Source organism: Dryobates pubescens, chromosome 6, assembly GCF_014839835.1.
Source record: "Dryobates pubescens isolate bDryPub1 chromosome 6, bDryPub1.pri, whole genome shotgun sequence".
NCBI lineage: Eukaryota > Metazoa > Chordata > Aves > Piciformes > Picidae > Dryobates > Dryobates pubescens.
In genome coordinates this window covers 35,201,962-35,217,908 of record NC_071617.1, presented here as the reverse complement: position 1 = coordinate 35,217,908, position 15,947 = coordinate 35,201,962, and the positions used below count along the sequence as shown (strand labels likewise).

The 15,947-nt window shown below is 43.5% G+C and overlaps 1 protein-coding gene across 1 annotated transcript; it reads left to right on the top strand.

Annotated features, from left to right (window-relative positions):
* The first annotated feature begins 362 nt into the window (after positions 1-362).
* Positions 363-12,674, top strand: OPN3 (opsin 3). Its single transcript, XM_009909169.2, has 4 exons — positions 363-793; positions 10,129-10,448; positions 11,489-11,740; positions 12,404-12,674. The coding sequence occupies exons 1-4, from the start codon at positions 442-444 to the stop codon at positions 12,665-12,667; spliced, it is 1,188 nt and encodes a 395-aa protein (XP_009907471.2). The 5' UTR covers positions 363-441; the 3' UTR covers positions 12,668-12,674.
* The last annotated feature ends 3,273 nt before the right edge of the window (positions 12,675-15,947 follow it).

Genomic DNA, 15,947 nt, shown 5'->3' with positions numbered 1-15,947 from the left:
ATACTAGGAGTTTCATTGGCTGGAAATCTGGAGAAGTCTATCAGTTCATCAGTTTCTACTTCTTCCCAGAGCAGGGCTAATAGGAGGTCTGTCCAAAGAAAGTGCTGCTGAAGGCAGCCTCAGGGAGCCAAAATGCACAGAAGGTTTTAAGGAAGGCGACAACCACATCCCGAACATGACCAAGCCGCTCGTCGCAGCGAGGTGACAGATCTGTTGAGAAGGAGCCGCATCTTACCGACGCCGTACGGCGGCAGGAGCATCACCCTGACCGGCAAGGGCAGGGCCCGTCCTAGGTCAAAATCACCCGGGGGAGCGCCCTCCATGGGCGGGAAGGTCGAGAGGGCTCCTCCTTCTGTCCTGATTAGCGGTCTGCCTTGGGGCCAGGAGCGGACGCAGAGGTTTAGCCCTGTTCCTGGGCTATGAGCAAGCGAGCCGTGAGCCATGCCCATGGAGAACAGTACGGACACGACGGACCGACTGGAGCCCGAGGCAGCGGAGCAGGAGGTGCCGGGCGAGCGGCCTCTCTTCAGCGCTGGCACCTACGAGCTGCTGGCACTGCTCGTTGCCACTATCGGCATGCTGGGCTTGTGCAACAACTTGCTGGTGTTGGTGCTCTACTTCAAGTTCAAGCGACTCCGCACGCCCACCAACCTCTTCCTCGTCAATATCAGCCTCAGCGACCTGCTAGTGTCCGTCTGCGGCGTGAGCCTTACCTTCATGTCCTGCTTGAGGAGCCGCTGGGTGTGGGACGCCACTGGCTGCGTCTGGGACGGCTTCAGCAACAGTCTCTTCGGTGGGTCGCCACCTGTCGCCCTAGGTCTCTCCTCCCGGCTGCCCTCGTTGTCCTTGCTCCGTCTCCCGCTCCCTGTCTCCACCTTCCCCACCTGTCCACCATCACATTCCCCCTCCCCAGCTGTCCCAAACTGTCAAGTCTCCGGGCTCCAACCATAACCTCACTCCCTCAATGTACTCGTCTCTGCGTCCTTCACAGTTCCTTCCCAGGCGGTTCCACCCCCCCCACTCGTTTCAGATGGTGCTTGCCCGCCCTCTCTGCCGGGTTGCGCGGCCCCAGGCGGGGCGGGAGGAGGCGCTCTCCCGCCGGCGAAGCCGCAGCCCGGCGCGCCGCTGTGGGGCGGTGCTGCGAGGGAGAATCCGCCGCTGTAGAGGTTTGCGGGGATCGGGCGTCTCCCTCGCAGAGTTCTCGTAAGAAAGTCGGCAGTGTCGAGGAGCATTAGACGTTGTCTTTTATGTGAGGAAGCGTTGCGGTCTGTGGATAAGGGGCGCGTACGACTCTGTAGGGCCGGCAGTGCCCCGCCACGGTGGAGCAGGTGGAAGCCCGGACACTCAAGCATCTGCCAAATGGATTCTGCCAGGCAGCTTACACAGGAGAAGTGTAGTTTTGTCCCTATCTTTATCCCTTTATATATTGTACTTAATAATTTTGATTATGGCATTTTCCATCTTGGCGTCAAAAAATAAGATGCAGAGAAAACAGAGTACAATAATCTTACAGAGCAAATCAAAACAATGAGGTATAAATTGGCAAGCAAATTGTGTGGTTAGACATTTTTAATTTCTATTTATTTTGGGATGTGCTAAGACCTTATTACTGTCTACAGCTACCTGAGGGGTGGTTGTAGCCAGGAGGGGGTTGGCCTCTTCTTCCAGGCAACCAGCTCCAGAGCAAGAGGACACAGTCTCAAGCTGTGTCAGGGAAAGTTAAGCCTCGAGGTGAGGAGAAAATTCTTCACAGAGAGTTGTTAGCCATTGGAATGTGCTGCCCAGGGAGGTGGTGGAGTCACCATCCCTGGAGGTGTTCAAGAGAGGATTGGACGCTGCACTTAGTGCTATGGTTTAGTAGTCATGAGGTCTTGGGTGACAGGTTGGACTTCATGATCTTTGAGGTCTCTTCCAACCTTATTGATTCTACAATTCTCTGTTACTTGTCACTGTAAATGTTTTCAGTGTTGCTGCTTTCATGTATCACTTTCTTTAATAAATTTGTTCCCAAAGAAATGTAGGCAAATTCATGAGCTGTATCTACAGAGTAGTCAGGCTAACATCACTGCTTAAGAAAATGTCTTCTTTCTCAGCTTGGTCATGTTACTTTCCTTTTCCAGTGTGTGTGGCTGTTCAGTTTTAAGTTCAAATAAGAAAATACTTGCATAATATTTTTTTTTCTTGGAAGAATAGTCCCTAAGCCCCAATACTTGGTGTAAGCTGTCTTCTGCATTTGTTGATCTATAAATGGGAGGTTCCTCTGACAGTTAAGACGTTTGGGACACATGATTAAAGCTGCTTTTAAAAAAAGTAATACACAAACGTTACTTAAAACTTGTTGAGAATTAACTCTGAATTGAAAAATTGGATTTTTTTCCTATTATTGTAGTTAATAATTGGGAATCACTTTGGTCATGCAGCTTAATTTTAAATTGTTAGGTGTCATTATGAGGATTTTGCTCCTACTGTTTTGGAAGTCAAGATGAAGGTTATTTTTGCATTGTTCCTAATGTCAATATGATTAAACACATAGGTGGAATGTGTGCTTGAAATGAACTAGTAGCACCTACATTTTCAGAAATCTTTGTTGTGTAACAATGACGACTTTTCTTGCCCTTAAAACTGGGAGGAGGACCCTTTACAGTTCTAGGAATTTTGGACTGAGAATCTGAAAATTCTCTTTATAAAGGGGTTTCTCACTTTTCCAGCCAGTCTACCAGTTTCAAGGCAGAACTTAGACACTCTATGCAGATCTTCAGATTCTGAAACTTTTCAATTGAGAAGGTGTCAACAAAACTATAGATTGTCTGTCCAGTAACAAATGGGTATTTTTTGTTCCTTGCAATAGCCTACTTTTGCATTATTGTAATTTTATCATTAAGCAAGTTCATCTGCTTCTTGTGTTTCATCGTACAGATTAGAACTTGCTGTTTGTATTACTGATGGCTGTTTTCTCTGTGTCTTGAAAGTGTTTAATTGAGCTGTTAGAATATACCAAAATCTGCTTGCTACAGTGCAAAACTGATCATTTTGACTACTGACCATCTGTCCTTATCACACAACTAACAATCTCAATTTTCTTTTACCCATTAGTTCTGAAGTCAAGATACAGTTTAGGTACATGGATCTTCACAACAGAGGCCAGGGAAAAAAAGCTTCCCTTTGCTATTGCACTGCATATACTGGTGTGGGGAAATGACGTAGGTTAGGTGGCTGAGTGACAATGTCTAAGCTTCAATGGCATGATTGTCTTAGTCAGTAATCCCCATTTAATTGAATTATACCAAGTTCCAGGGGTTGTGGGGGTTGTTTTGTTTTGTTTTAGCAGGTGATTCTATCTTGATGGAATATGATAGCTTCTTCAGTTAAGTGATGTATTTAAACTGTGAGGCTCACCTTTCTGTGGAGGTATGCAGTCAGGTAGCTCTGTGCTGGTCTTGCTGATTCTGCCTTCTCATGTAAAAGCTTGTGACTGTTGCCCTGTCTGTAGTCAACCAAGCTGTCAGTAGTAGAGATCCATGTAATCTCTTTATCTGATTTAGTAATGCAAATCATGCCTGGAAGGTTTGCTGTCTGTCACTGAGTGCACAGGTTTTTGTGTGTAACTGCTTGAGAAGACACTTGGCAGCTAAAAATACTCAAATGTCACAGAACCACAGAATGTTAGGGGCTGGAAGGGACCTCGAAAGATCATCTAGTCCAACCTTCCCAAACACCTCCCCCCAACTCCCCCCTTCCTTAACAGATGTGGATACTCAGCCAGGGTGTTCCAGCACTGTCCCATTCTTAAAGGCACAGCCTCAAACGGTCACAATACCCACTAACCTTAAGCAAGAACTTGTTTAATTGTGGAATAAAGGCTCAGGGTGTGATACTTACATGTGCATCTGTTGTTTTTTCACAAACAAGCCTTTTAAAAATGACAGTGACTATTGGAGAACTTGATATGTGCAAAAGAAATTTGTCTCCTGATCATCCACAGGTGGTGGATTTCTGCTTTAATGCTTTCTATACATAAAAATAGCCCTAAGGATTTAGAAATAAGCTAGTCTGATCACATGGAGCATGCATGTGTACCTCTTGAGCATATATCATTCTAGCCACAAGTGATGGCAACTGAAAGATTCTTATGGAGTAATAGATGTTTTAACTTGAGTCATGAGAGTTACTTCATAAAATTTACAACTCTTGACAAAGTTACTGCATTCTATGGAAGTGTAGTATTTCATAACATATTTTTCCTACTATTTTGGGGGGTGGAAGTATTAAAGGAGGGGAAAGGAAAAAACCAACACCAGTGCCATTTTAGAGGTCTCTGTAAATTAAATAGCTTTTGTAATTCTGATGACACTACTCAGAAGTTGTCCTTCTGGCTACTTCTGTTCCACTAAGTGATGACCAAATGCTGAGAGATGCTCCTTGTAGTTAAGTCTGCTCATTCAGTAAAAGTGATTTATTGATAATCCCTCATGTGAAAGTTAAAAGGTCTTATCTGCCCAGTTATACACATGCTTGATTTCATGTGATCCACTCTTGTAACATAGCTTTTACATGCTGATGTTTTCTTACAAATTCCTCTGTCATGTAACCCACTCTACAACTAAGAAAATGGCAAAAGCCAAATGACTCCTAAACAGAGTTATCTACAGCACTGTCTGAAAGAATTATTATGTCATTTCCCTCTCCCTGTACATCAGGGAGGCACTAGATGCCATTGAGCTGGAGATCAGGGACCATCAGGTTGAGTGCCTGTGGGTGAGAATTAAGAGGGAAGGCCAACAGGGCTGACATCTTGGTTGGAGTCTGTTATAGACCACCCAACCAGGAAGAAGATGTTGATGAAGCATTCTGTAGGCAGCTTAAGGCTGTCTCAAGATCACCTGAATTCGTTCTCATGGGCGACTTCAACCTGCCTGACATCTGCTGGGATCTCAACACAGCAGAGAGGAGGCAGTCTAGGAGGTTCTTAGAGTGCATGGAGGACAGCTTCTTATCCCAGGTGCTGCGTGAGCCTACCAGGGGCAAGGCTATGCTTGACCTCCTCTTCACCAATAGGGAAGGGCTGGTGGGTGATGTGGTGCTCGGAGGGTGTTTAGGGGCCAGTGACCATGAGATAATTGAATTCTTGATATTCGGTCAAGCTAAGAGGGGCAGCAAGAGGACCTCCACTCTGGACTTCCAGAGGGCGGACTTCAGGCTACTCAAGGAGCTAACTCAGAAGGTTCCTTGGGAAACAGCCCTTAAAGGGGTCCAGGAGAGCTGGGACTGCTTCAAGGAGGAACTCTTGAAGGTGCAGGATCAGGCTGTGCCAATGCACCGGAAGATGAACCGCCGGGGCAGACGGCCAGCCTGGATGGGTGATGAGCTTCTAAAAGAACTAAGGGAAAAAAAGAGGGTGTATCATCTTTGGAAGAAAGGGGAGGCAACCCATGAAAAGTTTAAGGATGTTGCTAGGTCTTGTAGGAAGAAAATTAGGGAGGCAAAAGCACATTTGGAGCTTAGACTGGCCTCTGCTGTGAAGGACAACAGAAAGTCCTTCTATAAATATATTAATAGCAAGAGGAAGGGCAAAGACAACCGCCACTCCTTGGTGGACACGGAGGGGAACGTTGTAACAAAGGATGAGGAAGAGGCAGAGTTACTTAACACCTTCTTTGCCTCAGTTTTTTCTAGCAGGACAGAATGTCTTCCAGACAGCTGGCCTGAGGAGCTGGCAGAAGGAGTCAGGGAGCAGCATAGTTTTCCTGTGTTCCAGAATGGGGTAGTTGGTGATCTGCTCAGCCACTTGGATCCCCACAAGTACATGGGACCAGATGGGATCCATCCTAGGGTGCTGAGAGAGCTGCCAGATGTGCTGGCCAAGCTGCTCTCCATCATTTTTCAGCAGTCCTGGCTCACTGGAGGCATCCCAGAGGACTGGAAGCTGGCCAACATGGTACCCATCCACAAGAAGGGCCGGTTGGATGAGCCAGGGAATTATAGGCCTGTCAGCCTGACCTCAGTGCCAGGCAAGATTATGGAGCAGGTCATCCTGAGTGCAATCACACAGCACTTGGAGGATGGCCAAGGGATCAGGCCCAGCCAGCATGGATTTAGGAAGGGCAGGTCCTGCCTGACCAACCTGATCTCCTTCTATGATCAGGTGACTGGACTGGTGGATGTGGGGAGGCCTGTGGATGTAGTCTACCTGGACCTCAGCAAGGCCTTTGACACCGTTCACCATAGCAAACTCCTGGCCAAGCTGTCAGCCCATGGCTTGGATGGGAGCACACTGCCATGGGTTAGGAACTGGCTGGAGGGCTGAGCCCAGAGAGTGGTGGTGAATGGTGCCACATCCAGCTGGCAGCCAGTCACCAGTGGTGTGCCCCAGGGATCAGTGCTGGGCCCCATGCTCTTTAACATCTTTATTGATGATCTGGATGAGGGCATCGAGTCCATCATCAGTAAATTTGCTGACGACACCAAGCTGGGGGCAGGAGTTGATCTGCTGGAGGGTAGAGAGGCTCTGCAGAGCAACCTCAACAGGCTGGACAGATGGGCAGAGTCCAACGGCATGAGATTTAACACATCCAAGTGCCGGGTTCTGCACATTGGCCACAGCAACCCCATGCAGAGCTACAGGCTGGGGTCAGAGTGGCTGGAGAGCAGCCAGGTGGAGAGGGACCTGGGGGTGCTGGTTGATGGTAGGCTGAACATGAGCCTGCAGTGTGCCCAGGCAGCCAGGAGGGCCAATGGCATCCTGGTCTGTATCAGGAACACTGTGGCCAGCAGGAGCAAGGAGGTCATTCTGCCCCTGTACACTGCACTGGTTAGGCCGCACCTTGAGTACTGTGTCCAGTTCTGGGCCCCTCAGTTTAGGAAGGATGTTGACTTGCTGGAAGGAGTCCAGAGAAGGGCAACAAAGTTGGTGAGGGGCTTGGAGCACAAGCCCTATGAGGAGAGGCTGAGGGAGCTGGGGTTGCTTAGCCTGGCGAAGAGGAGACTCAGGGGTGACCTTATTGCTGTCTACAACTACCTGAAGGGGAGTTGTAGTGAGGCAGAGGTTGGTCTCTTCTCCCAGGCAACAACCAGTACCAGAACAAGAGGACACAGTCTCAGGCTGCACCAGGGGGGGGTTGGGCTGGAGGTTAGGAGGAAGTTTTATGCAGAGAGAGTGATTGCCCATTGGAATGGGCTGCCTGAGGAGGTGGTGGGGTCGCCGTCGCTGGGAGTGTTCAGGACGAGGCTTGACAGGATGCTTGGTTGTATGGTTTAGTTGATTAGGTGGTGTTGGATGATAGGTTGGACACAATGATCTTGAAGGTCTCTTCCAACCTGGTTTATTCTATTCTATTCTATTCTATTCTATTCTATTCTATTCTATTCTATTCTGTTCTAGTTGTGGACTTTATCTTTCTGATGCATATTTTCAAACTCGTCTTCTTATGATTCTCCTCCTCTCCACTGATTACAGACAAAGCTGCAGAGCACTGTGTTTGCAAACTGAGCCTACAGTTGAGTGATGTTAAATTTTCCTCCATAAACATGTCTGTAGATGATTTTATTTCTGAGTCTTTGGGCGCAGAGAAATGTGAGGTTAACTTCTTGCCTTGCCTCGTTTTCAGAAAGTAGACCACATGATTACATAAAACATTTACCTCAGTATAAATATGGAATAGTACCCATACAATTCTATAATAATTTTCTAATTTCTGTTAAGTCATGCTGAGATCTATATTCTGGAATGTGTTGTCAGCAGGTTCTGTCCTGAAAAAGGGCATGGAGAACTTCCTTATCAACCTCAGTTAAAACCAAAAAACAATCAACCAAAACTTGTCTTTTGAAAACCCTCCAGTCTACATCTGCTAGTTCAAATTATCTTTTTCAGCAATGGCTTATACAAGAAAGAAACCCCACAAAACTAACTGTGAGAGCAGTGAAACCTTTGAAAGTTTAAAAATAACACTGGCAAAAAATGTAGAACTTTTAAAACTTATTTTATTCAGTTCACACAGGCATGGCAAGAATGTGGCACATTTTCCATTAGAGAGTGAAAAGCTTCCAATTACTAACAAAGCTTTCTAAACTCATAGAATATATAGAATACATAGAATAAACCAGGTTGGAAGAGACCTTCAAGATCATCGCGTCCAACCCATCAACCAATCCAACACCACCCAAACAACTAACCCACGGCACCAAGCACCCCGTCAAGTCTTCTCCTGAAAACCTCCAGTGATGGCGACTCCACCACCTCCCCAGGCAGCCCATTCCAATGTGCAATCACTCTTTCTGTATAGAACTTTTTCCTAACATCTAGCCTGAACCTCCCCTGGCGCAGCCTGAGACTGTGTCCTCTTGTTCTGGTACTGGCCGCCTGGAAGAAGAGACCAACATCCGCCTGTCTACAACCTCCCTTCAGGTAGTTGTGGAGAGTAATAAGGTCACCCCTGAGTCTCCTCTTCGCCAGGCTAAGCAACCCCAGCTCCCTCAGCCTCTCCTCGTAGGGCTTATGTTCCAAACCCCTCACCAACTTTGTTGCTCTTCTCTGGACTCGTTCCAGCAAGTCAACCTCCTTACTAAACTGAGGGGCCCAGAACTGGACACAGGACTCGAGGTGCGGCCTAACCAGTGCAGTGTACAGGGGCAGAATGACCTCCCTGCTCCTGCTGGCCACACTGTTCCTGATGCAGGCCAGGATGCCATTGGCCCTCTTAGCTGCCTGGGCATCATCATCTGTAAAGAGGATTCCTCTACTACTTACAGGATAAAGTAACTTTCTTAAAGATCTTAAAATGTTAATTGATTAATATTATGCTAGTTTTCTTATTGAATGCCTTGGCACAGAGGCTTAATGTGTTGCTGTAGATTTTGTTGTCTACTAAACTCCCATGCTTATATATATTTTTTTTCAAAGTGAGGTCAAGTATCTGTGATATCCTTCCACGGTTTTTTCCTAGGTATAATGGTTATTCTCTCTATGGCAGAAAAATCTGCAGGTTTAACCTTCTCAGAGCTATATAAATGTATGCTGTAACACACATGAAAGTACTTGAATAAATGAAATGCTGTATATACACATGACAAAATACTTGGGCTTCATATTAGATAAAATGTATGCAAATATAGACACACATAACTGTATCATCTCACAGAGAGCTGTGAAATGCAGCCTTTTCTTATTTAAGAGACTCTCTATATGATGTAATGACTGAACTGCAACATATTTTAGATGACACAAGCCTGATAGGCAATTTGGTTTTTCATCATCACATTTCACAGACTATTGAAACAGAAATCCTTATGTCCTGATAAATACAGAATTGCCTTGACTTCATTAAATTATAACAATGTCTGGATAGGGTAATGCTGAGATCTGAAAATGATTGTGATTTCTGCCATAACACATGAATTGTGCAGAGGGGTTGAGATGGACAGGAAAGGAAGAGAATGCATGAATAGTTGAAATGAGTGCTTTCATGTGAGCAGCAAGATAGGAAAGGACCCTTAGAATAACCCAGTGTTGTCTAGATAGGATTCTTTCAGCCATGTAATGCTTTGCTTTCCTGATTATTGTTTGGAGTACAAAGACTTAGAGGAAAGCTTGAAAAAAGTTGGAATTCTTCTAGTCATCTTGTTCACACAAAAGGTGCCTGTCTGTGCTTTCAGTTGTGGAAAGCTTTCTTAGACTTTGATCTCAATTCTGAATTGCCTAGAATTTCTAACATTTTTGTTACTGCTGATTATCTCAGTTTTTTAATATGGTAACTTTAAAGAAAAGTTCAACTACTGCCAACAATTGCACACCCTTGGAGTGTGATCCCTCACTTAAGTAACACTTGAAAAAAAGACTAGGCCAATGCTTTTTTTTTGTTTTGTTTCTTTTTCCTCCTTGTCCTGATTCAAAGGCCATTGTACATCATAGGTCAGATACCAGCACCCTACTCCAAATACTTCTGAAGTTAGTGGTGCAGGTTTTGTTTGTAGTTAGTAATGGGTTATTGCCCAAAAAGCTTATTTGTGTTAGATTCATAATACGAGACAGCCAAATTTGAATTAACCTGCCAGCAAAGGAAACATCAAGAGGACTTCAGTCCAGTCTGCAATGTTTGTGAGTGATTAAATTGATTTTCTTTATTTTTCCTGCAGGAATCGTTTCAATTATGACTCTTACTGCCCTTGCCTATGAACGCTACATTCGAGTAGTCCATGCAAAAGTGATTGACTTTTCTTGGTCTTGGCGTGCTATCACATATATCTGGATCTACTCATTAGCCTGGACTGGAGCACCTCTTTTGGGCTGGAACAGATACACACTGGAAATTCATGGATTAGGTTGCTCAGTGGACTGGAAGTCAAAAGACCCAAATGATACCTCCTTTGTGCTCCTGTTTTTCCTTGGCTGTCTAGTAGTGCCTGTTGGAATCATTGCCTATTGTTATGGCCACATTCTATATGCAGTAAGAATGGTAAATCAATTAAAATAAAAGACTTCTCTTGATGTAATACTTTTTAGGGAAAAATGTTGATTCTGTATATTGTTTGGTCCAGAGCCTAAATTTGCACTCTTGCTTCTTATTCTAACTTTTAAATGTTTAACACTCATCCATGTGAGGAACCACTAGAAAGGATGGAGGGCTAGAGCAGAGCTAGCTTAGAGCTACCAAAATCTTATTTGTGTTAATTTTAGTAGCCGACAGTGAAGGAGCTGCTCACGCTCACTAATCCACATCAGATCCTGCCTTGAAAAAGGGGAAAAAGAAAACTGTTTGCAGTTCTGCTGATTAAAAGACTCACCTCCTCTTCACCCTTTAGAGGAAAACCCTGTAAAACAGTTCCAGGTTGAGATTAAGTCCTATGAAAACAGTTAGACATATTGCAACCCCTTTTAATGCAGTATAGGTCTTTTTAGTGTTAGAAAGTGCAAATGTTTCATATTCTGTGAGTAATTACTCTGGACCCATTTAAATTTGTGGTCATGTCCCATCTTTTCCTCATTTTATGACTTGCTGGGTAACATTGGGAACCTGCTGCTGAGTAATCTGCTTTAAAAAGAGGTTTCATAATTTCAGGGTAGCAAACTAAGTGGCAGAACAGTACAGAGAAATCTATCTATGAATTTTTCAGCAATCTTTAAAGAGAAGATGACACAAATCTACAGGACTCCCTCAGATAAAGGGTCACTAAAGGAAACTGAACTTTCTCATGCCAATGGATGAGGGCAAGCTAGTTTTCTAAAATACTTTGAACAACTACAGCATATCTTGTTACATCACTGAATTTATTGTTTTCTGGTAGTTTTCCTATTTTTTCCTCAAATAATATTTCTATATTTAATATACACAATTAAAGTCTGGGAAGCATGCTGTAAAGTTCCATAAGAAGGTTCAGAAGAGAAGGTGTATAGTGTCAGTATCTAAATTAGTGAGTTAGTTAAATGTAGAACTATTTAGCTTCAAGCAAAATACAGAGCTATTTTAGTTTATTGTTTTTTCTTTTTCTTCTACAGCTACACTGTGTGCAAAATTTCCAGACTGTTCAAGTGATCAAACTTTTAAAATATGAAAAAAAGGTGGCTAAAATGTGTTTCTTAATGATCTCCATGTTCCTTATTTGTTGGATGCCTTATGCAGTGGTCTCCTTCCTGGTGACATATGGCTATAGCAACCTTGTAACTCCAACAGTAGCTGTTATCCCCTCGTTCTTTGCCAAGTCAAGCACTGCTTATAATCCAGTCATCTATATCTTCATGAGTAGAAAGGTAAGTACATTAAGGATATTCTATTTACAAACAACCAGAAACTGAATTGTAAGTGCCTGAATGCGAGGAGTCTCGTGAAAGGGATGGGAAATTTAAGTGTCTAGTTTTGATGCCTTGCCTGTGAAATGGATGCAACTAGGAAACCTCATCTGAATCACTCCTTTAGCTCAATAGAGAAAATGTGGAAGATGTACTGTCTGTCTCCAGACCCTGGAGTTACTTAAAAGGAAGAAACCATCACTTTGTATCCCCTTTCCTCACCTTGTTCCTTCTTTTTGCCTCCTCCTGCAAAGTGTTTCTGAGAATATTCTTCCCTTCTTCCTTTCCCCCTTTCCCCGCCCCACCCTTTTTGAATACAGGCTCAATGCCTATAGCACACCTTGGAGCTTCATTCTTTGTTCTTTGCAGATCTTGCTACTGCTAATAAATTGCATTTCAGTGCCCTCTGCTGGCTAGTTGACCCTATTAGGCTCTGGTGGAGAAAAAAATACCCATAAAGAATCCATCATATTTGTTACAGCACCGAAACTACTTTAGAACAAGGTGGAAATATGCCAAAATTGATTATTTTGAGTAATTTGCTTTATTGCTGTCTTGACTGGATTGTATGTTATGTGAATGTTTGGGAAGTTGTAACTTTTTTCTTTTTCTTCTTTCTTGCAGTTTCGACAATGCCTTTTGCAACTTCTGTGCTTTCGCCTGACGAGATTACAGAGGACCATGAAAGAGACACCAGCAACAGGGAGTGACAAGCCAATAAGACCTATAGTTACATCTCAAAAAGCAGGGGCCAGGCCAAAGAAGAAAGTGACTTTCAGCTCTTCTTCTGTTATTTTTATTATCACTAGTGATGACACTCAGGAAATAGATGACAACCATAAACATAGTGAGGCAGAAGTAAATGTTATCGAAGTAAAACGACTATAGTGACAAGCTAAAGAGACATGAGTATGAGATGGACTTCAGTCAGTAGACTTCATTTGGAGACTGGTTTCAGTGGCAGTGTCTGTGGGCTGCCAGAGGAAACTGCATTTTTAAGTTGTGAAATAGTGAAGGGATTCTGCATCTGCTGCTCTGCAGGCAGTTTTGGTCACAGTACTGAAATCTCTGCCTCTATGCCAAAATCGATGATGGATGATGTTACTCTGAGATCTCCAAGTGTATTGTAAGCTTGCCATTCAGGGGAACTTGATCAGGCTGGAGGAATACAAAGTTCAGCAAGGGCAAGTACAAAGTTCTGCACTTGGGAAGGCACAGCAGGCTGGGCCCTTGCTGCCTGGAATGCAGCTCTGTGGAAAAGGATGTGGAGTCATGGTGCTTAGTGAGCAGGGTGATCCTGTACTGTGTTCTGGCAGCAAGGAACAGCATCAGCATCCCAGGCTGTATGGACAGGGTTGGAGCCAGTAATCTGAAATTATTAGCCCTTGACTTACCTCTCATTAGACCATGTCCAAATACTGTACCCAGTTTTGAGACCTCAATACAGGAAAGAAATCTGTAAACTGGGATGAGCTCAGTAGAGTCTCCTAAAATTGTCAGCAGCTGTAGTATTTGTCCTGTAATGAGAGGCTGGAAGACCTGCATTTGACCAGCCTGAAGATTAAACATCTTCATGGGAGCTTAACCATGGGGATGGGGAGATTTTTAAGGAGATGGAGCCAGGCTTTTCAGGACAATTTAGAGTGGAAGGATCACAGATAAGAAGCATGAACTGAAAGAAGAGATTTGGATGGGGTATTAGGTGAAGCTTTCTCACCTCAAGGGCAGCCAAGCAGTGGAACAAGTCAGACTAGAAATTCCCTGAGGTTCTTTCTAGCTTCCATTATCCTGTGACCCCTGAACTTACAGCATTCCAAGCAGAGTTTTCAGGCAGGGAGGAACATTTGAAGCTGGCTGCAGTATTGTTGATGTGAATTGGTGCTTTGCAGAGTCAGTCACGAGAAAAGTGATGTCATCAGTGACTGGGGTCATGATTAAACCAGAAGCCCCCAGAATGCTGTCCCTGTGTACTCAGCAAGTCTTCTCTCTCAAGGCTACCTGGTAGGAGCCTTGACTTATGTAGTTAAGAAAATCGTGCAAAGCAGAGCACCATTGAAAAAATGTCAGTGAAAAGGGAGAATTAGACATTTGTGTTGGATTTTTTGGGTTTACAATACATGCTTTATGTATTTTTAGCTTGCATCCATTTGTTCTGTATGTGCACCAGTAGCATCATCCTCTATTAATCTTGAACCTGCTCTGGTACTTTGAAAATACTAGTTAGAGGAGAGCAGGGTAATTTTTTCCTAAGTTGCAGCGTAAGTAATAGAGCTCAGTAAAAGAACAGATAGAGAGATAGAGATGTTAAAATAAATAAATGAATATTTTCCTCCTCTCACCTTTGTAAGTGTTGCTGATCTAAGTAGTCACAAGATTCTGCTCTGAATATGGCTTTCTGTCACTATTGGGTGATTATGTTAGAACTAATTTTGAGTTACAGTGGCTAATTCTCTACCACATGCATTTCACCAGTGCCATTTCTGTGCCTCAGTCTGCTAAAAGGGCAGTGTGGATCTCCAACATGCATCTTTTCTGTATCTGTGAAAGCTGTAAGAAAAGCAGTTAAGAAACCCCTTGATTCCTCTAGGGACAAATCTTCTGAGAGGTATAAAGGGAATATGCATTGGTCCTGCCATCAAGAATGAAACTTTAAAATTAAATAGAAAAAAATCAGGGTGTGAATGTAGCAACTTTCAGTTAGTTCCTCAGAGTAGGAAATAACCTCAGCTCAGAACAAGAGACTGACTTTGTGCTTGTGCCTGTTATTTTGAAGAGGCAAATTCAGTACATGCACACCTTTCTAGAGCTTTAGCACTGGTGAGCTGGCTGTGTCATGTTTCAAAGTGCATCAGGAGTCCACTCTGGTTTCTAGATTAAATCAGATAACCTGAGAGAAAACAGATCATAAATACTTGTCTTTGTTTCTTTTGTATTTGTAATTTTTGTCTTGCTACAAATGAATAGGTAAGTTGATTCACCATGTCAAAGCATGTTCATTGCAATGTTGAGAGCTAAGCTTTCAGCCAGCGATCACTACATCTATGCACATTTATACTTACAATGGGAGGAAGATGTATATGAGCATTCCATGTCATAATTCCATCCTTCTACCAAAATGTTTGGCATTTTAGTGCTTTCTGTATACTGAGCTTTCAGTCAGTGATTAAATGCACCTTATTTATATCAATGTGTTCTCAATGTAGCTTTTTTTTTTCCCACTGAGAGGGAGATAGTTGGGTGTCATAACTTGTTGCATACAGCTTGAAGGGCAGCATTTTTGCCCTGAGAAAACAGTAGCATTTTGGAATTCCAGTTGACCTTTGTATATAGAGTCAGTAAAGAGAAACTATCCACCGTTCAGGTTTATGAAGGTAAAATCTGAGTAATAGTAACAGTATGTGGTGTTTAAAAAAGGTAATTGACATGCAGCATATTTACCACTGCAGTACTGGGCACACTAAAAATTATGTAACACTTTATGAAAACTAAGCACTAAAAACTGTTGGAAGATTGTTTTCTAAGCTACTTTGTGTAAATTGGTGGCCTAAAATGATAAATTCTGTGGTCCGTTGCAGGTAGCTTGTTCTTACAGCCTGTGAGGTGTCTTTAGCTTTCGAAATGTGGCCATGTGAAGTTAGCATGCTGGAGTCCTGTTTGTTTGTATTTTAAACTTAACTATTTTATGTGGGTAACTGTAGTATTGATGCAGAATTCCTAGCCTGCTACAGAATTTAAGTATTGTAACACTCAGTCATTGAGTATCACCAGGTGGTTACAGATCCGTTATTTTTATTTTTATTTTTTAAATTTCAAGTTGGTCTTTGGTCTGTCCTGGGAGGGTTGCAACTGGCTAGTTTATTGAGTGGAAATGCAAAGCCTTCGAGGGACCTTTCTTTCCCATTACAGGCAATAGAAGAGGAAGATGGTTAGCATTAATGTTTGGGCTATTAGCTGCTCCTAAAATAATACAAATGCAGACTAAGAAAAAGGAATAGGAAAAGTGTGAAGGTGTGGCAGTTTAGGCTGGGTGCTTCCTGGGCTGCCACATAAGTTACACCTTCAGCATGCAGAGTGTCCACCTACTGGGTGGACACAGGAAGCAACATATTTCTGCCCATAAATCCTGCATCCTATACATCTGCCTGCAAAGTCATTCTCTTTCTTTTTC